This window comes from Amphiprion ocellaris, chromosome 1, assembly GCF_022539595.1.
Source record: "Amphiprion ocellaris isolate individual 3 ecotype Okinawa chromosome 1, ASM2253959v1, whole genome shotgun sequence".
Taxonomy (NCBI): domain Eukaryota; kingdom Metazoa; phylum Chordata; class Actinopteri; family Pomacentridae; genus Amphiprion; species Amphiprion ocellaris.
This window is the reverse complement of record NC_072766.1, coordinates 40,270,526-40,296,771: the sequence shown is the minus strand read 5'-3', so window position 1 is coordinate 40,296,771 and position 26,246 is coordinate 40,270,526. Positions and strand designations below refer to the sequence as shown.

Genomic DNA, 26,246 nt, shown 5'->3' with positions numbered 1-26,246 from the left:
TTTGGCCCGTGGGCCGCATGTTTGACACCCCTGATTTAGATGTAGAGATAAACAGAGCGATTGTCCTGTTTTCAAATTGTTGCAGCTTTAATTGTTGAATATAAATAAGCCGGTGACTAACTGGGGTCCCGAAGTAGAGCACCAATTAAAAATGTTTATAGGAGCATGTGGCGTCATAATGTTTTCTAACAGCCTCGTGTGTGTGTTAGCTTAAAAAAAACAACCTGCTGTTCACAGTTTCAGCTGATTAATTTGCTGGTGTCTTAATTCTGGGTCATGTCTGTCTCCTAAATCCCACTTTCTGCAGTGCAAGTTTAAATGTGCAATTAAAATCAATCTACGCGGACTCTTTATTTTACGGCCCTGGTTTAATGATAATCTCGCTTTATTACAGCTGCCATTAATACTGATAAGGATGCTGCTGGGATTTTGCACAATATTGACTGTTTGTTTTTTTTTATTCTGTGAGGGTTTAAATGGGTTTTTTGGTGTGAGGATTTGCCCCCTTTTTCTGTATGGAATTGTAGATTTACTTTTAATGACCTGCCTTTGTTTTATTTAGGCGTTTGTGGACTTTTTTTCACGAGGGCTGCAAGCTGAATACAAGAGCAAAGGGATCATCATCCAGGTAAATCAAGCCAGCACATTTTTAATAGAGCTGGATGCTACACAAACTTTTGTACGACTTGAGGCTTAAGAGGAATAAATCTGTCAGTATTGTGCCGACACAGTTTCCGTCTCTTTTCCAGAGCGTTTTGCCGTTTTTTGTTGCCACCAAGCTGAGTAAAATCCGACGAGCCACTCTGGACAAGCCCACTCCGGAGCGCTACGTAGCCGCCGAGCTCAACACCGTGGGCCTGCAGACTCAGACCAACGGCTACCTGCCTCATGCTATAATGGTAAGTCTGCGCTGTAAAGAAACCCAGTTCTGTCGAAAAACGGACAATCCGGCAGCAATGGTGCCAGAAAAATTCATTTAAAAACTGGTGGAACGCTGTAAAAATGAATAAAAAAACTTTAAAAACGCTGTAAAATGTCTGTGAAATAATATTTTTAGCTCATTTGACTGCAATGTCACACTCTGCAAGAGAGCAAATTACTATTTTTAAAAATTTTATATTTGATGTGGACAATAATTTTACATTTTTGTCCTCTTTTGTTTACAATCAGCATGTATATTCATATTTTTTCTGTGATTTCTACTACATATCTGCAATTTAACAAAGCGGGGAAATTCTGTAAAATAACATTTTTAAAACTTTAATACAAATGTCTGTGAAATCCTAATTTTCTGTTGATTTAAATGCATGTAACATTCAGTAATTTTGCAGTTAATCATTGTAAAACAAGAAACTGCTATTAAACTGATTTTTGTACATAATGTGTAAATAATGCCATTTTTTGTGATTTTACTCACATTTTTTTAACTTACGTTAATTCAGAAAATGAGAAAAAAATGTAAAATTTCAGTAAATTCTTTTTAAAAAAAATCAGTTAATACTGTTAACTTCGATATGGTAGTGTTTGATCTGACTGCACCTCATTATTATTCTGCTAGAGGAAACAGTTCTGGCCTGTTTGTTGATTGGTTTAAACAAATACAGTCATTTTGGGCAGTGTAAAGCCCAGGATGTAGTGATGGTGCCCCTGCAAAATGGAACATTTGTACGCACTTTTATTAAAATCGCAAATTTGCTGCAAAATTCCAATAGGGCCGCCTTATTGGATGATCAAGATCAAAAATAAGTGTTAGTTTTTGGGCCAAAAATGTAGATTTAATAGTAGTTTTGCTTGAATTTGTGCTAAAAATCATGTTGCACCACAAGCTGATCACATTGAGACTCCAACTGGAGATGAACTGAATTGCAGCCAATGATTGTTTTCATTGTTAATTATTTTCTGTTTGAATCAATCAGTTGTTTGGCCTCTAAAATGTCAGAAAATGGTAAAAATGTAGATTAGATGAGTGTTTCCCAAAGTCCTAAATGAGAAATGTGGTGTTTTGTCCAAAAATATTCAGTTGACTGTCAAAGAAACCAGAAAATGTTGACATTTAAAAGAATTTAGACTGTTTCATGAAGTCGATTATCAGAAATAGTACCCCAGATCGGAGGTTTTTGTTGTTTCCCATAGTTAAAGAGATTTGTCAAGTTTCCATCCAGTGAGTCAGACTAGGGAGTGCAAAAATGAGAGCAAGAAACAAGGAGTCTAAAGTAAGTATATGCAATGTAATCTTTCCCAAATTGTCGCTCATTCAGCTTTGGGCTTCATTTTAATTTACATTTTTCCTTAAACAGCCTCTGTAGAATGAGATAAAACACATTCCAGGCTGCTAAAGTGCCACAAAACTGCAAAAAAAAACCTAGCACTGTTCCTCTGTAGAATACAAAACCTCAATATATCTCTGTACTTTCAGTTTATTGCCGGCAGTAAGTACCCATTCTATGAGCCACGGAAACCCAAAGTGAGGACGTCCGCCGTGTTTTTCCATTTGTATCTCCACTAAACTGACCACTAGCGGTGACTCAAGATCTGCTGAGAGTGCTTCAGCGAGTTGGAGCCTAAAATCCCACTGCAGGCCAAATCCGTCCTCCGCATATTGTTGTCCGTTTTATGTAATCGGCACAGAACAATGGAAACGCACCTTTTTGACTGTTTGGCAGCGTGGATGTCGGTAAAAGATGCGAGGAAGCCCAGCTGGAGCACATAAAAGCATTTTAACATGGCGCTGTAATGGATCCGCTGCAGAATAACACTAAAAAACAAGAGAGTCGTGGTGGATGTAGGCCTGCCATGGTGATTACATAATCACCTGCTTGTGATTATCTGTGTGACAAATGACCATGAGCTAAAATCTGATGATCGTGACAGTGCTGGGTGTGTCATGGCAACAGGACCGGGCTGCAGTTTCACTTTCCAATTTAAAAAAAAAAAGAAAAAAAAAGGGCAAAATACCCCCACTATCCTACTACCGGCTCATCTCCATTCGCTGAATTAATGTTGTGTCAACAGTTGCTAAAGCATCTGCCAAAAGGTAAACATCCTCAGAAATAATGGAGTGGGACGCTCCGCTACCTTTCAGTATTGTCTGCATCCCAACGCTGTAATTACTCAGCAGAAGACAGGAGCATCAGAAATGAGATGAGAAACACAAATCTACTTTCCGATTTTTCAGGAGGTGTCTTCATTTTCGCAGAGGTCACTGAGCGCGGCAGTCATTTTGTCTTCTTCCACCCCCCCACCCGCTACTACACGCCGTCTCTGGCAAACTATGTGACCTGAATATTTATTGATATGCATCTAAATAACAGCACCGTCTATTACTGCATACAGGTGGTCAATAAATCAGAAGCTTTTGTTAATCCTGTGCAGTCGACAGTTTTTTTCAAACATTTTTTTTTTTGCAGATAACATAAATTCAGCACAGATCCGTCGCTGTATTTCACTAAAACCACAAGCGGCAGACTAGTAGCGTTGCCGTGATTATCTGATAATCCTCTCACTTGGGTTGTGTGGCACAGCGACGCGCTTCTCACAGTAATAAGCCGCAATTCAGCAGCGGTGTCTAGTTTTGATGGCGTGTTCTCAAACAGCAAAACGCTGCATGTTCTGTCAGATTCCCTCCAGCTGCTCAGTAATGACGCTAAAAGACGTGAAACTAGACGGAGGAGGAGGTCAAGCCAGCTGATAAAACGTCCCCCTTTGAATATGCATGCGGGTTTAAATTCAATCAAATGCACATGTGTTTTAAGCAAATTACGTCGGATCCTGTCGTTGGTCTGCAACGAAAATGTCAGATGACGTAAAAATGAGGCGGTGAAGCTAAACAGATTTGTCTTTTATTATTTGTTTAGTTTTTTTTTAACCGGTTTGACCCAACGAAGCCTCCATCGACTTGTCTCTGAATTTCTTTCGACAGTAAAAGTGCTCTTTTTAATGTTTTATGACCCTCAACCATGGCCTGGAATCAAGTTTAGCATTAATTTTCGCAGCTACATTGGATTTAATCGTATATCCGTTTAACCCTTAGATGCACAAGTGATTAGACTCTACACTCTTTCATATTTTTGTCATTTTGCTTAAAAGTAATCATTTATATTCTTGCTTGTATTTTTGTCTGCACAAGAATGATTTCATGTATGAAACATGTTTATTTTTCACTTTATAACAGATTTTGAACCTTTTGATCATTGAAAAAGAAGAATATTACACAGAACAGCAGTAGAAGAATATCAACATCCATTTTGTTGACATTTTTCCACTCTTTTCCTCTAAGTTTGTGCACTGCATTGCCTCTCATATGATTAGTAGTGATAAAGAGCTTGCGGTAGTAATATTGCAATTTCTCTAAAAGTATAAAAGGTAACTTAAAATTTGTAATGGAATGATATCAAAAACATCTTTTTGATTAATAGCTGAAAAATGAAATGATAAAAGCTTTTCATGACAAAATTATTGCAAGAAAACAACCTCACCGGGTCATTTTTGACCCACTTATGCATCTAAGGGTTAAGAAAATGACACTTTTTTAGCTTTAAAGTAAATAAACATGAGGAATTGAAGGAATAAAATAAATCTGTTTACAGTAAGACTACATGAAGTGGCTTCTTTAGTTTTAAAAAAAAGGACGATTACAAACTCTGTGGTTTCATCTGGGAGGCTGTTAAGTTAAAGCTGAGGCTTTATAGCTAAAGCAGAAAAGACTTTATTACTGTAATTCGAACAGCCCACTAATGCACCATATATCAAAAATAGATTAGCTGAATTTATCCATGGGGCCCAGAGAGACAGAGCATATTTTACAGCCGACTATAAAGAACTATGGGATTGTCTTTGTAGCTTTTGACGGCATTGATGAGAGACGGTTTTAAAAAAGAAAAAGTTTTATTGGAACTGTGAAGTTCAGGCCTGATTCGAGGTGTTAAAATGGCACAGTCGCTTGGATTTTCCCTTTTTTTCCTGCCGCAGTTGTTGCTCCTGTGGGTTGGTAAATTAATAATTAATGCTAATGTGTTGTTTGTAAATGCCACCAGCTGACCATGACCTGTCTGTCCGTAGGGTTGGGTGACTACAGCGCTGCTCCCAGCCAGGATCCTCAGCAGCTACGTGATGGGGATGGGTCTGTCCCAGCGCGCTCGTTACCTCAAGAAGCAGAAGCAGGGTTAGACGGATCGACGGTGGCCGACAGCTGTGTTACCATCACTACCAAGCAGAGAAAGCGCCACACTTTCTGGGCTTAACGGCATTTCACCTCCCCTCCTAGATGATGTGAGGCAGCATCTGGAATCATCGCATGTATTCAAATCCAAAACAGTTAATATTGGACCAAGTGGGGCTCCTTATTGAGTAAACGGCTTTAAAAAATAATCAAAAAATGGGAACACAAATATGGAAAGTAACTCCCAAAACTAACCATCTGTCTGCAAATCAAAATTTCAGCCTATAGGAGACGGGGAGAAGATGTGGACATGTGTTGAACCTCCTGTGTAGATGAGCTTAAAGCTGTTTAATGAAACACTGGAGGTGCTACTTACTGTTTCTGGGAGCACTTAAAGAATGAAATATCAAGATTCATGAGGCAGTAGTGGGATTTTGTCAACGGTTGCTATTGAGATATTAATATCTGACTTTTTTTCTTCAAGCACACACTTACCTTTCTTCAGAATCATTCAAGAGCTCTTTTTTATGTCTTTTTTTCAGCTAAAAAGCCATTTTCCAACTAAAGAGCTACTGCTTTCTCATCAGTAGTTGTGTGTTGATTAAGGGACCACTTAACCAAACTACATTTCTTTTTTTGTTGTTGTTTGTAGATGAATAACCAGCACAGAGGGAGAAGTTGTGGTAGAATATTAAAATCTGTGTTTTGTTTACACGCTGAAAGTGATTTCTTGTGAATTAGCTCGACGGTGTTTCCTTGATGAATCTTTTCACTTCTGTGTTGTTGGATTTACTAACTGTTAAACCAAATGTAAAGATGAGACAAACTGGACAAATGTAAAATCTCTGATCTCATTTTCTTTGACATTCTTCTAAACTAAGTTTTTTGGACTTTATGTGTGTCAGAAATCAGCTTTAAGTTTTCATATGTTGGGGAAGTTTGTGCTTAACGTTTGACTAGAAGTGTAGCGTCGAGGGATCAACTTTGGTTCTAAACTTCAGGCTCCTCTCAAGTGCAGTTTGTTGTTTGCGTATCATTCTGATGTACCGACTCGAGAAATTTCATTGCACTCGTCCTTCTGGCCGTCATTAAACGTGCTTTTCAAATAACTTGATCCGGCTATTTGTTTGTTCTGATTTCTTGTGCTCAGTTTCACTTTTCTTGTCATTTTTGAATCATGTGGCTGTGATTTTTGGAGGGCAAATGTGAGCTTATTTTCAACTAAATTCATTGGAAAGCAAGTAATACAAGGTGTCCCTAAAGTCTGGATGCATAGGAAATCGCATTAACTACGTTTTTTTTGCCTCCACAGATTAAATATAGCTTTGTCAAAAGATTCTTTTTAACTAGATCAAATAGGGATGAGGTTGGAGTTAGACACAATATGATTCATAATGATAATGTGATGTAGTGATAATGTGTAGCATCTCTAGTCAGTGTAAATATACAGGGGGTCCTCGGTTTACGACGTCCTCGACTTACAGCGTTTAGTTGTTATGTTGGAACAGGTTACGGGCAGGTCCTCAGTTTACGATGTACGGCATTTCATGGTTACGTGTAATTAATTGGCCAGCAGAGGGCAGCAGCTGGATGGCTCAGTGACTAGCACCACTGACTTTGGCATGGGAGGTTGATGGTTCACATCCTGGTCAGGATGCAGTTGTCCAGTGAGGACCCTTGGGTGAAGTCCTGAGTGCTGCCCTGCCTACTTAACTTATATCTATTGTCAGATATATGTCGCTTTGTGTAAAAGCGTCTGCTAAATAAAATTGTACAATTGTAGAGTGGACAAATACGTCGTCACACAGCACTATAAGACGGCTTTGTTTACATTTGCCGGTTGTACGCCACCTTGGACTGCTTTATTCGTTAACTGTTTTGCCCTTCATTATGACTCCCAAGTGTAATTCAGACTCTTCTGATGGAACTCTGACCTATGGTGAAATCGGCTAGGAACGGAACTCCAACATAAGTCGAGGACCCACTGTATACACTACTGTTCAAAAGTTTGGGGTCACCCAGACAATTTCATGTTTTCCATGAAAACTCCCACTTTTATCCATGTGCTAACATAACTGCACAAGGGTTTTCTAATCATCAATGAGCCTTTCAACACCATTAGCTAACACAATGTAGCATTAGAACACAGGAGTGATGGTTGCTGGAAATGTTCCTCTGTACCTCTATGGAGATATTCCATTAAAAATCAGCTGTTTCCAGCTACAATAGTCATTTACCACATTAACAATGTCTACACTGGATTTCTGATTCATTTCATGTTACCTTCATTGAAAAAAACTGCTTTTCTTTCAAAAATAAGGATATTTATAAGTGACCCCAAACTTCTGAATGGTAGTGTGTCGATACTCTACTGTGGAGAAAAAATGTCGTATTTTATGTCGAGGTCGAGCAACTTTCTCGCCGTTATTCATCATTTTGACAGTCCACACACAAATGTGTTGCTTTCTCTCTGTTCTGCCTCTTCCCTCCCAAAAAACCCCATCACCGTCCGGTTCCCATGCCAACAGTTTCTGGGAGATTATTCCGGTGCACTGGTATGGAAGCTGCGGAAATGTGTCATCGCCGAGGATGTAGGAGGGGAAGAGGAGCCGTGTGTGCGGAGGGATGCCCAAAGGAAGAGGCGAGTGGGCTGCAGGGACGTATATAAGGAAGGAGAGGAGCTCGACGGCGCTCACAAACACACTCAGATACTGAGAAAAAGGAGGATCTCGTGTTAAACAGCTCTCCCTGATTGATCTTGATCTTTTCTGGCATCACACACCAGAGTTTGGAACCCCAAACGTCCTCCTCCCTGCTCCCCATCCTCACGTTGGGGTTCTCCATGGCGACCAGCATGGACACGCTCCCTGCCCATCTGCTGCCTTTGGTGATGGAGGAGTTCCCCCAGCCTCTGGCCACGGCGTGCGTGTGCAGGGCCGGCCAGCGCGAGCCCCGCCTCCGCTGCGTGCAGTGTGGCATCATCGAGGAGGAGGAGGAGGACTGCTCCACCCTGGAGGAGGACCAGGCCCTGCGCTCCTTCCTGCAGACCGTGGAGAGCCTGAGGAGGAGCACCAGATGAGCTCCGGTCCTCGCACCACTCGTTTGACCCGTTTGGCTTGTCCGGAACCGGTCTTTGGAAACCCCAGCAGATGTCTACGGCGTTGTGGATGCAGACTGTGCTGACATTGGACCTCTGTGGGTGGTGGTATTTTTGGTGAAGCTGCCATCACTGGCGTTTGGATGAGTCAAGGCACTAAGAACTGTGGTGGAGGATTTGATTCAGAGAGCCGGTCAGAAGGGGCTGGCAGCAAATCCACTGTTTGGCACATTTTAGCTGTGATTTTACTTTGTTACTGTGATTTACTGCAAAGCATTCCTTTAAAATTGTAAAATTGCTGTTGTTTTATGCACATGATTGTGTTTCTTTCTGTCTGTGCTCATATTTCCTGTTGCAAATATGATAAATTCAAAACATAAAACTTATATTCTAACATTTATTTGGTGTTTCTTTCTTCTCTATCACTGAGTCGCATTAAAAATCAGCTCATGCTGACAACTCTACATCTAATAATAGATGTGCTTTAAGGTGGAAATGTTGACTTGCAGTAAGTCATTGGAATTTTTCAGGCCTTTCCATGTGGTGGCACTATTGATACACTTTTTCTGAAGCCAAATAGCACAAACTATATCACATGCAGCAGGTCCAGCTTAGCTGCACTTTAACACCTGCAATCTTTAAATTACCGCTTCTGCTCCTGATATAATTCAGCCATTAATTCATCCAGACGCTGGCCATGAATTATAAGGAAACAACACACAACACATTCATCCTCCAGCTATTAGACAGAGCCCTCCTCGGTTGGCCTTGGAATAAAAATTACATCCCACCCTTTGCTTGGATTTCTTTTCTTCCTGCAACCAAATTATTCCCACTATGATTATCATTATTATTATTATTATGAAGGTAGTTTTTGCTCCATTTCTCTCAGAAAAGCGATTTGTTTCAGTTCGAGAGGCAAAAACAAACAATTATCAAGCAGCTATTACAGAATGAATAAATGGGCAAACAGTTGTTTGGATGCATTATGCTGCACTTTCTTGAAAACAACTGAGAAAGTGTTTTTTTGTTGTTTTTATTTTGAAAATCTGCAGATGTCTGGCATATGAATGGATTCAAGTGCAGATTACTGTATGCCATCTGGAGCCAGTTTAATTTTTGGTTTGTTATGTAAATGTCTGCTTTCTTTTAACACTTTTTGGGGGGTTTTTGCATGCAGGAAAATAACTCTTTCTCTCTCTGGAGTCTGTTTTCTTGCCTTGTTTAATCATTCATTACAAAGCAAATTAACCTGTTTTTTTTTTTTTTGGCTGAATATTTTTAAACTAATCAGAGTTTTGGTTCATTTTTACCCCAAAGCAGAAGCCTGAATTTTCGAAGCGACATCCTGAAGTGACCCTGAGAGAAGCAGTTTTGCTGTTTTTCTCTTCTGGTATCTGTCACCGCTGCTGAACATCCATCTCTGGATGGACTCGGATTTGCTCGGAGTCTGTCTCAGGACAAGCCACCAGTCATTTAGGAGGCTAACGCAGACTGACAGCTGCACTTACACCGACATCTATAGGCAGTTTAGAGCACCTGACCTGCCCCTGGAGGGAGGAAACCCTCATATAGCAGCATGCAGGCCTCCACATGCAAACTCTGCTCACATTTCTCTCAGATTCGGGACGTTCTTCCTGCACACACTGAGTTTATCGAAGCATTTCTGACATATTTCTGCTCAGTGTCCCGAGACGTCCTGCCAGCCTAAATCTCAGCTGGAAGCACACTAACCTACACTGCAAGCTGCCGGCTTTTTTGAACTTTTTCCATCCCACTGGAATTTCTAAGATTAGGCTACTGGAAGAAGAAAAGTGCTAAGCTCTGGTGTTTTTTTTGATCAGGGATTTTCCTCTTACTGCAGAGCCGAGTGGAATTAATGCACAGTTTCAAACGGGACATTTTGTAAACACGACGAGCTGTAGTCTGTGCAGTCAGAGGGATGATTGATCATGTACAGACTCAGATATCGTTTTGGTCCGAGTTTAACTGCGGCGCTTTTCTGCTGCTGCTGATGCTGCTGGAAAATAGAGTGGAAGTTATCTAAGCTGAAAGAAACAGAAAATTAAATGGATTTTATTCTGTCTTTCATATAACAACCAGAGAAAAAGACACTTGCTATACCCTTATTGTATTGTATAGGGACATTTTTGCATTATATTATTATTATTTCAAAGGAATTACATTGAGAAAAACAGTATGTTTTGATGCTATGCTGCATTTACATACAACATATGTTACTTTAAAAGCTGCTGTTTTGTTTTTTTTTAAACTTTCCGTCCCGCTGGAGTTTCCAAGATTAGGCTACTGGAAACTCTTGTTTTTGATTAAAGATGTTTCTCTTACTGTATTTTGTATGTCCAGAGAGATGATTAATCATGTACAAACTCAGATATTATATTAGTTTAACTCTAGCTGTGACATTTGTCTCTGTGATGTAGTGGATCTACTGCTGGAAAATCAATTATTTAGGCTTAAAAAATCCTACAATGAAATGGATTTTCTTCTGTCTTTTACATCAAAACAAGAGAAAAGGCTGTTTTCTTTATAGAGATATTCTTGCATTATATTACTATTATTTCAAAGGAAATACACTGAGAAAAACAACATGTTTTGATGCTATATTATATTTTCATACATGTTTTACTTTAAAAACTGCTAATTTCTTTGTTTTAACTTTCTGTTCTGGAGTTTCCAAGATTAGGCTACTGGAAACTCTGGTTTTTGATTAATGATTTTCCTCTTACTGTATTTTGTATATCCAGAGAGATGATTAATCATATACAAACTCAGATATTGCATTAGTTTAACTCTAGCTGTGACATTTGTCTCTGTGTTGAAGTGAAACTATAACCAGAATATAGATCATTTAGGCTTAAAAAAATCCTAAAATTAAATAGATTATATTCTGTCTTTTACATCACAACCAGAGAAAACTGCAGTTCAATACATTTTATATACCCTTATTTTTCTATATAGGGACATTTCTGCATTACATTATTATTATTTCAAAGGAATTACACTGAGAATAACATGTTTTGCAGCAATACTGCATTTACATACAGCATGTGTTACTTTAAAGGATGGAAATCAAGTTGTTTATCTTGTTAACATGTAGATATGGTGTTTTTTTTAGCTCCATCACACATGTTCAGTGAAACAAGCAGCCAACGCCATGGCTGAGTATTTCTACCTTGAAACTGCAGTGTACTGACGACAGTGACAAAAACACAGATTCAGACATTTAAAGTTTTATACATCATAAAAGCAACTTTTATTGTGGAGTTTTCTGTATTATTCTCCTTCTTCTGCATCTCTTTTCAGTTTGAAATAGTATTTGTAGTTTCACAGTGTTTGAGCAGAGGAGATAGAAGCATCTCTGTATATTCTAAAGGAAGGTGTGTTTATCACATATACAGACACTAATTAGGTTTACAGTCTGTATCTGTTGCTTTAAATTCATTTACAGTAAACAGGTTTGTGCTTTAGCTGTTATTTTTAACAGGTTTAGGATATATACATACATATGTGTGTGGTTTTTTCACAGTAATTTACTTTAAACAAACAGCATGAAATTCACATACTGTAATATCCCTTACAGAAAAATCCCATGAATTTCACACGTGGTCACATGTGCATTAAATGTACAAGTGTTTTAGCACATGTGAAATTTAATGCATGAAAAGATCACACATGAGCCAAAGCCTTCCCACAGCATGATACTACCACCGCCGTGCTTCACTATGGTAATGTCTTTTCCCTTTATTTCTCCAAGCATAACCAGCATCTCTATGACCAAAGAAATCTAGTTTCTCTAGTTCTATCTCCAGGTTTTACCAAGCCGACACCAATCTGTCTGTTTTAGGGCCAGGTGTCCAAGTTATTTTACTGTCTGTATACTGGAAAGTATATTTCAGTTTTAACTTTATTTCACAAGCTTAGAGCAAGTTAAAGCACATCATTGGCACAATATCAGTTTCTGCTGTGGCTCAGTGAAAAGGTCATTTCTTAAGGCTAATATTGACCCTTGTAGCTTTTGGTTCATGTTAAAAAGAATAAATAAAAACTATTCCTGTTTTCCAAAGTAACATGTGGAACAAATGTGAGGTGAGCTTTTTATATGGTAAAAATGCAGTTTTGAAACACTTTCATGGTATTTATGTCAGAAACCTATTGAATTGCATGTGGAACCCATGGAAACAAAAAACAGCTTTATTATCATTGTGCTGAATGAAAAGAAAAAACTGTCTTTTTGCAGAATGCAGCCTCAAGGGCCACAAGCCAGTGTCCTCCTTGTGCCTGAGGGTTGCATCAGGAAGGGCATCCAAAGCCAAATCAAATGTGCTAATCAATCCTATTCACTGTGACGACCCCTGGAGGGAAAAGCCGAAAGGAAAAGAAGAAAAGAAGAAGAGGAGAGCGTCTTTTTGCAGGAAGTCAGAGGTCAGAGCGGAGCGTCACAGTAACAGCATGTCCTGGAGCTGATAGGGTTAAGCTTGACTTGAACCCTGACCTTCTTATCAGTCACCAGAGTGACACTTTGACCACTGAAACAACACCAGACACGACTCAGGTGGAAGGAAAAGACACCAGTCCAGAGCAGAAAACATACCACTCCTGGAGCCTGCAGCAGGATGGAGAGAGATGCATGATGGGAACGCAGTAGGAAGTGAGCTTCACTGGACTGTATGTGGTCCAGTGGGTTATGACTATGTATATGGCGTCCACATGGGTGAATGCAAGCTTCACACCTCGTTCATTTATGTTGTGGGTCAAACTGACCCATTTTATAGTGAAATAAATAAAAATGTTTAAAGTGTTTCTTTAGGCTGAAACTTCTTCTACTTGGCTTGAAAATGGTTCATTTCACATATTTTCAAACCCACTCTGAACAGGAGATGTGTCTGTTTATCATCACATCAGGAAAAGAGAAAAAAGTCTAAATGTAAAATAAAAATGTTTAAAATCAATGTCATGTAAAAACCAATGTATTTTATATGAAGGTCTTTCCAGTGCAGATTTAAAAAAAGATTTTACGTGCATTTCTTTATGAAAAAATGGTTTTATAAAACTGACACGTGGAAGAATTTTACACTTTTTAAAGTTTTGCTCCACATGTTATAATGTGTGGTTGACATGTTTTCTGCGTGTTCTGTCTATGGTGCCACATGCTGTTATTGTGTACATTTGAAGGAGTCTTCAAAATAAGACTCCTTCAAAGTATTTCGAAGACTCCTTCAAAATAAGATGTCATTGCAAAAATGTATATTTAGCCGTCCTGCTAATTCTATAGACCAGGGGTGTCCAACATGCGGCCCTCGGGCCAAAACCGGGCCACTAGAGGGTCCAATCCAGCCCGTAGGACGACTTTTTAAAGTTTCAAAATTACAGAGAAGACATTAACTGCAAATTGTAAATTTGTAAAACTATATATTTATGATAATTTCTAGACCATGACAAATTATTCAGATTATAAAGTAAAATACTAGATTACTCATTGTTCTTTTGTCATTTTGTGTCTTACTTTTGTAATATTTTGTCTTGTTTTTGTTGTTTTTTGTCTTTTTTTGTCTGACTTTTGTCGTTTCTTGTTTTTGCCGTTTTGTATTTCCTTTTTGTCTTGCTTGTGTTTTGTTCTATTTTTTTGTCATTTTGTGTTCTGTTTGATTCATTGTTTTGTGCATTGCTTTTGTTGTTTTGTGTTGTTAGTGTATTTTTTAGTCGTTTTGTGTCTCGCTTTTGTAATTTTCTGTCTCATTTGTGTCATTTTTCCATTTTTTGTCACTTTCTAACTGTTTTGTCAATTTTTTTTGTCTCATTTTTGTTTCATGTTGTCTCATTTTTGTCGTTTTGTTTCTCGCTTTTGTCATTTTTTTGTCTCGTTTGAGTCATTTGTCCATTGTTTTGTCGCTTTGTAACTTTTTTGTCTCTTTTATTGTTTTGTTTCATGTCGTTTGTCTCATTTCTTGTCATTTTGTTTCTCGGTTCTGGTGCTTTGTGTATCCTTTTTGTTATATTTTGTCTTGTTTTTGTTGGGGTTTTTTTGTCTTTTTTGTCTGACGTTGTTATTTTGATCATAAAATACTGTATCATTCAGTTCCAGATATCTGTGACTAAATGTTGTGTTCCTTTATAGACACTCTGTGATCTGGAAGTTGTAATGTGTAAATGATGCATAACGTATATAAGGACTGCAGCAGCATCTTTTACAAAAACTGATGCATGAAAGTCTTATTTAGACTAATTTGTCTCTTGAGTCGTCCACTCCAGTCCCAAATAAACCAAAACCAAGACAGGATCTCAGTTTTTAGGAGTTTTTAAAGAGGCCTCAGGTCAAGAAGTCATGGAAAATCTGCAGCTTCTTGTTTTATGGCGCTTTTATTGTGTCGTATTTTGTGTTTTGTGCATCGATCTGCTTCATATCAGACATTCGGACAGAAGGAAAAGGTGTATTAATGATTCCTCTGCTCCAATAAAGATTCGGTAATCTTTCACAGTAAGAGTCTGGAACAGACATGGAAAAAAAAACAGGAACTTCTCTGCAGATATTATTAGCACACTTGTGCTTTTCCTGCTGTGTAAAAGTCAAGAGGTCAGCAGTGAAGAGGTGAACGCGTCCTGTCGTGTTCTTCATGCATTTTCTCGTTGAGTTTCTTGTATAATAATTATGATAATTAATGTTTTCATCAGGTCTTTCTGGGAGGTCATAGCTGTAGAGTTCAGGAGGGAGACACAGGGAATACATGCCATTGTTATTTAGAATATGTGCAGTAAAAGTAAAGAAAAACATACATTTCAAGAAGTTGCTTCTCCAAACAAAAGGCACATAAAAGGTCAGAGGGGTGAATCCAGCATGTATCAGCAGGGATCATAACAAAAGAGAAAAGATGATCTGCAGGAGAATAAATAATACTGTCTTATATTCTATCATATTTTAAATAGTTTTCCTTTACATAAAGACATCGGCATCATAAATTGATGCAGAAAAAGCAAAAAATGGGGCATAAGAACGTGAGTAATAAAGTGTTAGAAAATTCCTCGAGAGTCCCAAATACAAAATAAAAGCATTAACAAATTAATTCACATAAAAGCTTTAGTTTTATGTAACACCAGTCAATACATAAATGAATAAATATTCCTATGAAATAAATGCGGCACAAGTAAACAAAAGTAGTCTTTGAAAAAAGTGTCCTTTTTGACAATTAAAAACCTGTTTATTTAATTATTCTATTCTATTTATTGGCCAATTTATTTCAGAATGTTTTTCATAATCATTTTTTAAAATTTTGTTTCTTATGTATATTACATTTTTATTTATGTGTTTATTTATTTAAGATTAAATCAAACTGCGTTCCAGAGATCTCTGCACTAATATTTATGTGTTTTTTTTTAAAAATATGTATTTGACAAGAAAAAGAAAGAATTCAGGGTTGTCTCAGTTTTCTGGAGCTGTTTTTTTTCTAAGGTCTTCATCGGCTGATGAAAGTTTTGAAAGCCAGTTTGGGTCCAGATTTTCTACAACTACAACTTTCCAGGTCATTATTTAACTTCTACCTTTAAATGCAACATCACATGTTTTAGAGATGGTCAGTAAACGCACCTCCAGGAACACGTGACCCAATCAGCTGATCGGATCATTAATCAATCGCGACTTTTCCACCATGGCGGATTTTCAGCATTTTAAGTCTCAAGTTTTTCAGTTTTCCTGCACCCAGTACGGATTTAATGTCTTCCTTTATTGACATCCTCACAGTTTTATTTATGTTTTGGATCCAAACGTTCCTCGTGTGGATTTTAAAGCTCCGACCAGTTTAATGTCCATCAGAGGATTTAAGATCAGCAACAACAAGGTGAGTTAACATTATTCTCGTACTAATGCTTGTGTAAACAGTCTTATGGGACTGTCAAAACAACATTTACGTTGATGAAAGTGATTTCCGATACAGGAATAAGATGGAGGTTACTAATGACAAGTTTAAGTAAACATAAATCTAAGTTCATAACCCTGTAATATTATGTAAAATACTAATTTACCTTACCTATAGTGCAATAAAGTTAAAATCCTGCAATAAAATATATTGTGCAAATTTATCAGAATAATTTAAATGTTGAAGATGAGACCCCACAAGGTCCGTGTACGGATCTGGTAATTGGATTTTCCGTTATGAAACGGGTATTGAAAAACAAAAAACGAGTGTTATTTGATTTTCGTTTTAAAATACAAAACTTAAAGTTGAAATACAAGGCGTTTTTCCTTTTCATGATTAAAAAGGGATATACGATTTTTTTAAAAATGCTTTGATTTTCATAGTATAGGATGTAGTTCAGAAAATGTCAGTATACTTTTCAAGAATGACATAGTATGGCCTGTAGTTCATAGTATAGCATGTCGGCAAAAAAACGTCATAGCATAGCATGTTGCTCTAAAAACGTCATAGTATAGCATGTCGCTCTAAAAACATTATAGTATAGCATGTCGCTCTAAAAACGTCATAGTATGCCTAGAATGCCTAGATAAAAACAAATTAAAGCAAGAAAATGAAATACAATGCACGTTTTCCTTGTATTTCCTTTTGGTTCGTGCATTTAATCCGTTGAAAGCATACGTTAAAAGGATAATTATTTAATTTTTAAACTTTTTAATAGTTTAAGGAGCACAGGTGTCAAAATCTGATCCCAATACTAACAAGGCAACACAAGTCCAGAAAAAAAAAATTAAATCACACACGTCACCCAAAAAAACGTCATTTTTGACATGCTATACTATGACGTTTTTTGAACCAAAGGCTATACTATGACATTTTTTGGACGCGTGTTTTCACAACATGTTGAAAAATGACATTTTTTTTCCGACATAGTATACAATGGTGGGGTTTTTTTTTTGCGCCAAAATTCATGATGATTTCTTTTTTCAAAGGAAACCTTCCTGGAATGTTTTTCACGCCCTCCTTTACATTATTTCATCATATGGCACATTTTTACAACATGCTGAAAAATTGAATTTTTTTTCGACATAGTATACTATGGCGTTTTTTTGCGCCAAAATTCATGATTTTTTTTTCAAAGAAAACCTTTCTGGAGTGTTTTTCACGGCCTCCTTTACATTATTTCAACATATGACAAGTTTTTACATGTTTGAAAAATCACATTTTTTTCGACATAGTATAGTAAGGCGTTTTTTTTTTTGTGCCAAAATTCATGATGATTTTTTTTTTCAAGGAAACCTTTCTGGAGTGTTTTTCACGGCCTCCTTTACATTATTTCATCATATGGCACGTTTTGACAACATGTTTGAAAAGTGGCTTTTTTTTTCGACATAGTATAGTAAGGCGTTTTTTTTGTGCCAAAATTCATGATGATTTTTTTTTCAAAGAAAACCTTTCTGGAGTGTTTTTCACGCCCTCCTTTACATTATTTCTTCATATGGCACGTTTTGACAACATGTTTGAAAAATGGCTTTTTTTTTCGACATAGTATAGTAAGGCGTTTTTTTGCGCCAAAATTCATGATGATTTTTTTTTCAGAGAAAACCTTTCTGGAGTGTTTTTCACGGCTTCCTTTACATTATTTCATCATATGGCACGTTTTGACAACATGTTTGAAAAATGGCTTTTTTTTTCGACATAGTATAGTAAGGCGTTTTTTTTTGCGCCAAAATTCATGATGATTTTTTTTTCAGAGAAAACCTTTCTGGAATGTTTTTCATGGCCTCCTTTACATTATTTCATCATATGGCACATTTTGACACCATGTTTGAAAAATGGCTTTTTTTTTCGACATAGTATAGTAAGGCGTTTTTTTGCGCCAAAATTCATGATGATTTTTTTTTCAGAGAAAACCTTTCTGGAGTGTTTTTCACGGCTTCCTTTACATTATTTCATCATATGGCACGTTTTGACAACATGTTTGAAAAATGGCTTTTTTTTTCGACATAGTATAGTAAGGCGTTTTTTTTGCGCCAAAATTCATGATGATTTTTTTTTCAGAGAAAACCTTTCTGGAGTGTTTTTCACGGCCTCCTTTACATTATTTCATCATATGGCACGTTTTGACAACATGTTTGAAAAATCCCATTTTTTTTCGACACAGTATAGTAAGGCGTTTTTTTTGCGGCAAAAGTCATGATGATTTTTTTTTCAGAGAAAACCTTTCTGGAGTGTTTTTCACGGCCTCCTTTACATTATTTCATCATATGGCACGTTTTGACAACATGTTTGAAAAGTGGCTTTTTTTTTCGACATAGTATATTAAGGCGTTTTTTTGCGCCAAAATTCATGATGATTTTTTTTTTCAAGAAAACCTTTCTGGAGTGTTTTTCACGGCCTCCTTTACATTATTTCATCATATGGCACATTTTTACATGTTTGAAAAGTGGCTTTTTTTTCGACATAGTATAGTAAGGCGTTTTTTGCGGCAAAATTTATGATGATTTTTTTTTTCAAAGAAAACCTTTCTGGAGTGTTTTTCATGCCCTCCTTTACATTATTTCATCATATGGCACGTTTTGACAACATGCTTGAAAAATCCCATTTTTTTTCGACATAGTATAGTAAGGCGTTTTTTTTTGTGCCAAAATTCATGATGATTTTTTTTTCAGAGAAAACCTTTCTGGAGTGTTTTTCACGGCCTCCTTTACATTATTTCATCATATGGCACGTTTTGACAACATGTTTGAAAAATGGCATTTTTTTTCGACATAGTATAGTAAGGCGTTTTTTTTGCGCCAAAATTCATGATGATTTTTTTTTCAGAGAAAACCTTTCTGGAGTGTTTTTCATGGCCTCCTTTACATTATTTCATCATATGGCACGTTTTTACAACATGTTTGAAAAATCTCATTTTTTTTCGACATAGTATAGTAAGGCGTTTTTTTTGTGCCAAAATTCATGATGATTTTTTTTTCAGAGAAAACCTTTCTGGAGTGTTTTTCACGGCCTCCTTTACATTATTTCATCATATGGCACGTTTTGACAACATGTTTGAAAAATGGCTTTTTTTTTCGACATAGTATAGTAAGGCGTTTTTTTTGCGCCAAAATTCATGATGATTTTTTTTTCAGAGAAAACCTTTCTGGAGTGTTTTTCACGGCCTCCTTTACATTATTTCATCATATGGCACGTTTTGACAACATGTTTGAAAAGTGGCTTTTTTTTTCGACATAGTATATTAAGGCGTTTTTTTTGCGCCAAAATTCATGATGATTTTTTTTTCAAGAAAACCTTTCTGGAGTGTTTTTCACGGCCTCCTTTACATTATTTCATCATATGGCACATTTTTACATGTTTGAAAAGTGGCTTTTTTTTCGACATAGTATAGTAAGGCGTTTTTTTGCGGCAAAATTTATGATGATTTTTTTTTTCAAAGAAAACCTTTCTGGAGTGTTTTTCACGGCCTCCTTTACATTATTTCATCATATGGCACGTTTTGACAACATGCTTGAAAAATCCCTTTTTTTTTCGACATAGTATAGTAAGGCATTTTTTTTGTGCCAAAATTCATGATGATTTTTTTTTCAGAGAAAACCTTTCTGGAGTGTTTTTCACGGCCTCCTTTACATTATTTCATCATATGGCACGTTTTGACAACATGTTTGAAAAATGGCATTTTTTTTCGACATAGTATAGTAAGGCGTTTTTTTTGCGCCAAAATTCATGATAATTTTTTTTTCAGAGGAAACCTTTCTGAAGTGTTTTTCACGGCCTCCTTTACATTATTTCATCATATGGCACGTTTTGACAACATGTTTGAAAAGTGGCTTTTTTTTTCGACATAGTATAGTAAGGTGTTTTTTTTGCGGCAAAATTCATGATGATTTTTTTTTCAGAGAAAACCTTTCTGGAGTGTTTTTCATGGCCTCCTTTACATTATTTCATCATATGGCACGTTTTTACAACATGTTTGAAAAATCTCATTTTTTTTCGACATAGTATAGTAAGGCGTTTTTTTTGTGCCAAAATTCATGATGATTTTTTTTTCAGAGAAAACCTTTCTGGAGTGTTTTTCACGGCCTCCTTTACATTATTTCATCATATGGCACGTTTTGACAACATGTTTGAAAAATCCCATTTTTTTCGACATAGTATAGTAAGGCGTTTTTTTTGCGCCAAAATTCATGATGATTTTTTTTTCAGAGAAAACCTTTCTGGAGTGTTTTTCATGCCCTCCTTTACATTATTTCATCATATGGCATGTTTTTACAACATGTTTGAAAAATCCAATTTTTTTTTGGACATAGTATAGTAAGGCGTTTTTTTTGCGCCAAAATTCATGATGATTTTTTTTAAGAGAAAACCTTTCTGGAGTGTTTTTCATGGCCTCCTTTACATTATTTCATCATATGGCACGTTTTTACACCATGCTTGAAAAATCCCATTTTTTTTCGACATAGTATAGTAAGGCGTTTTTTTTGCGCCAAAATTCATGATGATTTTTTTTTCAGAGAAAACCTTTCTGGAGTGTTTTTCATGGCCTCCTTTACATTATTTCATCATATGGCACGTTTTGACAACATGTTTGAAAAATAGCTTTTTTTTTCGACATAGTATAGTAAGGCGTTTTTTTTGCGGCAAAATTCATGATGATTTTTTTTTCAGAGAAAACCTTTCTGGAGTGTTTTTCACGGCCTCCTTTACATTATTTCATCATATGGCACGTTTTTACAACATGTTTGAAAAATGGCTTTTTTTTTCGACATAGTATAGTAAGGCGTTTTTTTTGCGCCAAAATTCATGATGATTTTTTTTTCAGAGAAAACCTTTCTGGAGTGTTTTTCATGGCCTCCTTTACATTATTTCATCATATGGCACGTTTTGACAACATGTTTGAAAAGTGGCTTTTTTTTTCGACATAGTATAGTAAGGTGTTTTTTTTGCGGCAAAATTCATGATGATTTTTTTTTCAGAGAAAACCTTTCTGGAGTGTTTTTCACGGCCTCCTTTACATTATTTCATCATATGGCACGTTTTGACAAAATGTTTGAAAAATGGCATTTTTTTTCGACATACTATAGTAAGGCGTTTTTTTTTGCGCCAAAATTCATGATGATTTTTTTTCAGAGAAAACCTTTCTGGAGTGTTTTTCATGGCCTCCTTTACATTATTTCATCATATGGCACGTTTTTACAACATGTTTGAAAAATCCCATTTTTTTTTGGACATAGTATAGTAAGGCGTTTTTTTTGCGCCAAAATTCATGATGATTTTTTTTTAAGAGAAAACCTTTCTGGAGTGTTTTTCATGGCCTCCTTTACATTATTTCATCATATGGCACGTTTTTACACCATGCTTGAAAAATCCCATTTTTTTTCGACATAGTATAGTAAGGCGTTTTTTTTGCCGCAAAATTCATGATGATTTTTTTTTTAGAGAAAACCTTTCTGGAGTGTTTTTCACGGCCTCCTTTACATTATTTCATCATATGGCACGTTTTGACAACATGTTTGAAAAGTGGCTTTTTTTTTCGACATAGTATATTAAGGCGTTTTTTTGCGCTAAAATTCATGATGATTTTTTTTTCAAGAAAACCTTTCTGGAGTGTTTTTCACATCCTCCTTTACATTATTTCATCATATGACACGTTTTGACATGTTTGAAAAGTGGCTTTTTTTTCGACATAGTATAGTAAGGCGTTTTTTTGCGGCAAAATTTATGATGATTTTTTTTTCAAAGAAAACCTTTCTGGAGTGTTTTTCATGCCCTCCTTTACATTATTTCATCATATGGCACGTTTTGACAACATGCTTGAAAAATCCCATTTTTTTTCGACATAGTATAGTAAGGCGTTTTTTTTGTGCCAAAATTCATGATGATTTTTTTTTCAGAGAAAACCTTTCTGGAGTGTTTTTCACGGCCTCCTTTACATTATTTCATCATATGGCACGTTTTGACAACATGTTTGAAAAATGGCATTTTTTTTCGACATAGTATAGTAAGGCGTTTTTTTTGCGCCAAAATTCATGATAATTTTTTTTTCAGAGAAAACCTTTCTGAAGTGTTTTTCACGGCCTCCTTTACATTATTTCATCATATGGCACGTTTTTACAACATGTTTGAAAAGTGGCTTTTTTTTTCGACATAGTATAGTAAGGTGTTTTTTTTGCGGCAAAATTCATGATGATTTTTTTTTCAGAGAAAACCTTTCTGGAGTGTTTTTCATGGCCTCCTTTACATTATTTCATCATATGGCACGTTTTGACAACATGTTTGAAAAATCCCATTTTTTTTCGACATAGTATAGTAAGGCGTTTTTTTTTGTGCCAAAATTCATGATGATTTTTTTTTCAGAGAAAACCTTTCTGGAGTGTTTTTCACGGCCTCCTTTACATTATTTCATCATATGGCACGTTTTGACAAAATGTTTGAAAAATGGCATTTTTTTTCGACATACTATAGTAAGGCGTTTTTTTTGCGCCAAAATTCATGATAATTTTTTTTTCATAGAAAACCTTTCTGGAGTGTTTTTCACGGCCTCCTTTACATTATTTCATCATATGGCACGTTTTTACACCATGCTTGAAAAATCCCATTTTTTTTCGACATAGTATAGTAAGGCGTTTTTTTTTGCGCCAAAATTCATGATGATTTTTTTTTTCAGAGAAATCCTTTCTGGAATGTTTTTCATGACCTCCTTTACATTATTTCATCATATGGCACGTTTTTACACCATGTTTGAAAAATGGCTTTTTTTTTCGACATAGTATAGTAAGGCGTTTTTTTTGCGCCAAAATTCATGATGATTTTTTTTTTCAAAGAAAACCTTTCTGGAGTGTTTTTCATGGCCTCCTTTACATTATTTCATCATATGGCACGTTTTGACAACATGTTTTAAAAATCTCATTTTTTTTCGACATAGTATAGTAAGGCGTTTTTTTTGCGGCAAAATTCATGATGATTTTTTTTTCAAAGAAAACCTTTCTGGAGTGTTTTTCACGGCCTCCTTTACATTATTTCATCATATGGCACGTTTTGACAACATGTTTGAAAAATCTCATTTTTTTTCGACATAGTATAGTAAGGCGTTTTTTTTGCGCCAAAATTCATGATGATTTTTTTTTCAGAGAAAACCTTTCTGGAGTGTTTTTCACGGCCTCCTTTACATTATTTCATCATATGGCACGTTTTGACAACATGTTTGAAAAATGGCTTTTTTTTTTCGACATAGTATACTAAGGCGTTTTTTTTGCACCAAAATTCATGACAATTTTTTTTTCAGAGAAAACCTTTCTGGAGTGTTTTTCACGGCCTCCTTTACATTATTTCATCATATGGCACGTTTTTACAACATGTTGAAAAATCTCATTTTTTTTCGACATAGTATAGTAAGGCGTTTTTTTTGTGCCAAAATTCATGATGATTTTTTTTTCAGAGAAAACCTTTCTGGAGTGTTTTTCACGGCCTCCTTTACATTATTTCATCATATGGCACGTTTTGACAACATGTTTGAAAAGTGGCTTTTTTTTCGACATAGTATAGTAAGGCGTTTTTTTTGCGGCAAAAGTCATGATGATTTTTTTTTCAGAGAAAACCTTTCTGGAGTGTTTTTCATGGCCTCCTTTACATTATTTCATCATATGGCACGTTTTGACAATATGTCTGAAAAGTGGCTTTTTTTTTCGACATAGTATAGTAAGGCGTTTTTTTGCGGCAAAATTTATGATGATTTTTTTTTCAAAGAAAACCTTTCTGGAGTGTTTTTCATGGCCTCCTTTACATTATTTCATCATATGGCACGTTTTGACATGTTTGAAAAATCTCTTTTGTTCGACAGTATAGTAAGGCGTTTTTTTGCGCCAAAATTCATGATGATTTTTTTTTTCAAGAAAACCTTTCTGGAGTTTTTTTCACATCCTCCTTTACATTATTTCATCATATGACACGTTTTGACATGTTTGAAAAGTGGCTTTTTTTTCGACATAGTATAGTAAGGCGTTTTTTTGCGGCAAAATTTATGATGATTTTTTTTTCAAAGAAAACCTTTCTGGAGTGTTTTTCACGGCCTCCTTTACATTATTTCATCATATGGCATGTTTTGACAACATGTTTGAAAAGTGGCTTTTTTTTTCGACATAGTATAGTAAGGCGTTTTTTTTGCGCCAAAATTCATGATGATTTTTTTTTCAGAGAAAACCTTTCTGGAGTGTTTTTCACGGCCTCCTTTACATTATTTCATCATATGGCACGTTTTTACAACATGTTTGAAAAATCCCATTTTTTTTTGGACATAGTATAGTAAGGCGTTTTTTTTGCGCCAAAATTCATGATGATTTTTTTTTAAGAGGAAACCTTTCTGGAGTGTTTTTCATGGCCTCCTTTACATTATTTCATCATATGGCACGTTTTTACACCATGTTTGAAAAATCCCATTTTTTTTCGACATAGTATAGTAAGGCGTTTTTTTTGCCGCAAAATTCATGATGATTTTTTTTTTTAGAGAAAACCTTTCTGGAGTGTTTTTCACGGCCTCCTTTACATTATTTCATCATATGGCACGTTTTGACAACATGTTTGAAAAATAGCTTTTTTTTTCGACATAGTATAGTAAGGCGTTTTTTTTGCGGCAAAATTCATGATGATTTTTTTTTCAGAGAAAACCTTTCTGGAGTGTTTTTCACGGCCTCCTTTACATTATTTCATCATATGGCACGTTTTTACAACATGTTTGAAAAATCTCTTTTTTTTTCGACATAGTATAGTAAGGCGTTTTTTTTGCGCCAAAATTCATGATGATTTTTTTTTCAGAGAAAACCTTTCTGGAGTGTTTTTCACGGCCTCCTTTACATTATTTCATCATATGGCACGTTTTGACAACATGTTTGAAAAATTGCATTTTTTTTCGACATAGTATAGTAAGGCGTTTTTTTTGCCGCAAAATTCATGATGATTTTTTTTTCAGAGAAAACCTTTCTGGAGTGTTTTTCACGGCCTCCTTTACATTATTTCATCATATGGCACGTTTTTACAACATGTTTGAAAAATCTCATTTTTTTTCGACATAGTATAGTAAGGCGTTTTTTTTGCACCAAAATTCATGATGATTTTTTTTTCAGAGAAAACCTTTCTGGAGTGTTTTTCACGGCCTCCTTTACATTATTTCATCATATGGCACGTTTTTACAACATGTAGATTTCTTGATCCACTGTTTCCGTTGATGAAGGGTATGGCAGGACATGTACAGCAGAGCTCCGCGTCTCCAGTAGAGGCATTCTAACAGCTCTAGGCCCAATACAGACTACACCTCGTGCGTTGGCGTTAACCTTGCTAAAATCTTCAAAACTTCTGGCTCGGTCAGGTCTTCAGGGAACTCCTGGTCCACCAGTTTATTCTCTTCATAAAAAGTGATGTCTAGAATTATCTGTGTGTAATCCTGAAGCAGCTTGGAAACATTGCTACTCTCCCCTCCTTGTCTGTACGTCCAAAATATGACAAAAATATCATAGGTTAGTATGTCGCCCAAAATATGACAAAAACGTCATAGATTAGTGTGTCGTTCAAAATATGACAAAAACGTCAGTGTAGTATGTCGTCCAAAATATGACAAAAACGTCATAGATTAGTATGTCGTCCAAAATGTGACAAAAACGTCATAGATTAGTATGTCGTCCAAAATATGACAAAAACGTCATAGTTTAGTATGTCGTCCAAAATATGACAAAAACGTCAGTTTAGTATGTCGTCCAAAATATGACAAAAACGTCATAGATTAGTATGTCGTCCAAAATGTGACAAAAACGTCATAGATTAGTATGTCGTCCAAAATGTGACAAAAACGTCATAGATTAGTATGTCGTCCAAAATATGACAAAAACGTCAGTTTAGTATGTCGTCCAAAATATGACAAAAACGTCATAGGTTAGTATGTCGTCCAAAATGTGACAAAAACGTCAGTTTAGTGTGTCGTCCAAAATATGACAAAAATGTCATACTTTAGTATGTCGTCCAAAATGTGACAAAAACGTCAGTTTAGTGTGTCGTCCAAAATATGACAAAAATGTCA

General features: G+C 36.0%; 1 protein-coding gene across 1 annotated transcript in view; it reads left to right on the top strand.

Annotated features, from left to right (window-relative positions):
* The window catches only part of hsd17b12b (hydroxysteroid (17-beta) dehydrogenase 12b), a 29,404-nt gene extending 23,132 nt beyond the window's left edge, over positions 1-6,272 (top strand). The window contains exons 9-11 of the mRNA XM_023274040.3: positions 563-628; positions 750-899; positions 5,059-6,272. Of these exons, the coding sequence (XP_023129808.2) occupies positions 563-628; positions 750-899; positions 5,059-5,166 (324 nt within the window). The 3' untranslated portion in view covers positions 5,167-6,272. The remainder of the gene's footprint in view (positions 1-562; positions 629-749; positions 900-5,058) is intronic.
* The last annotated feature ends 19,974 nt before the right edge of the window (positions 6,273-26,246 follow it).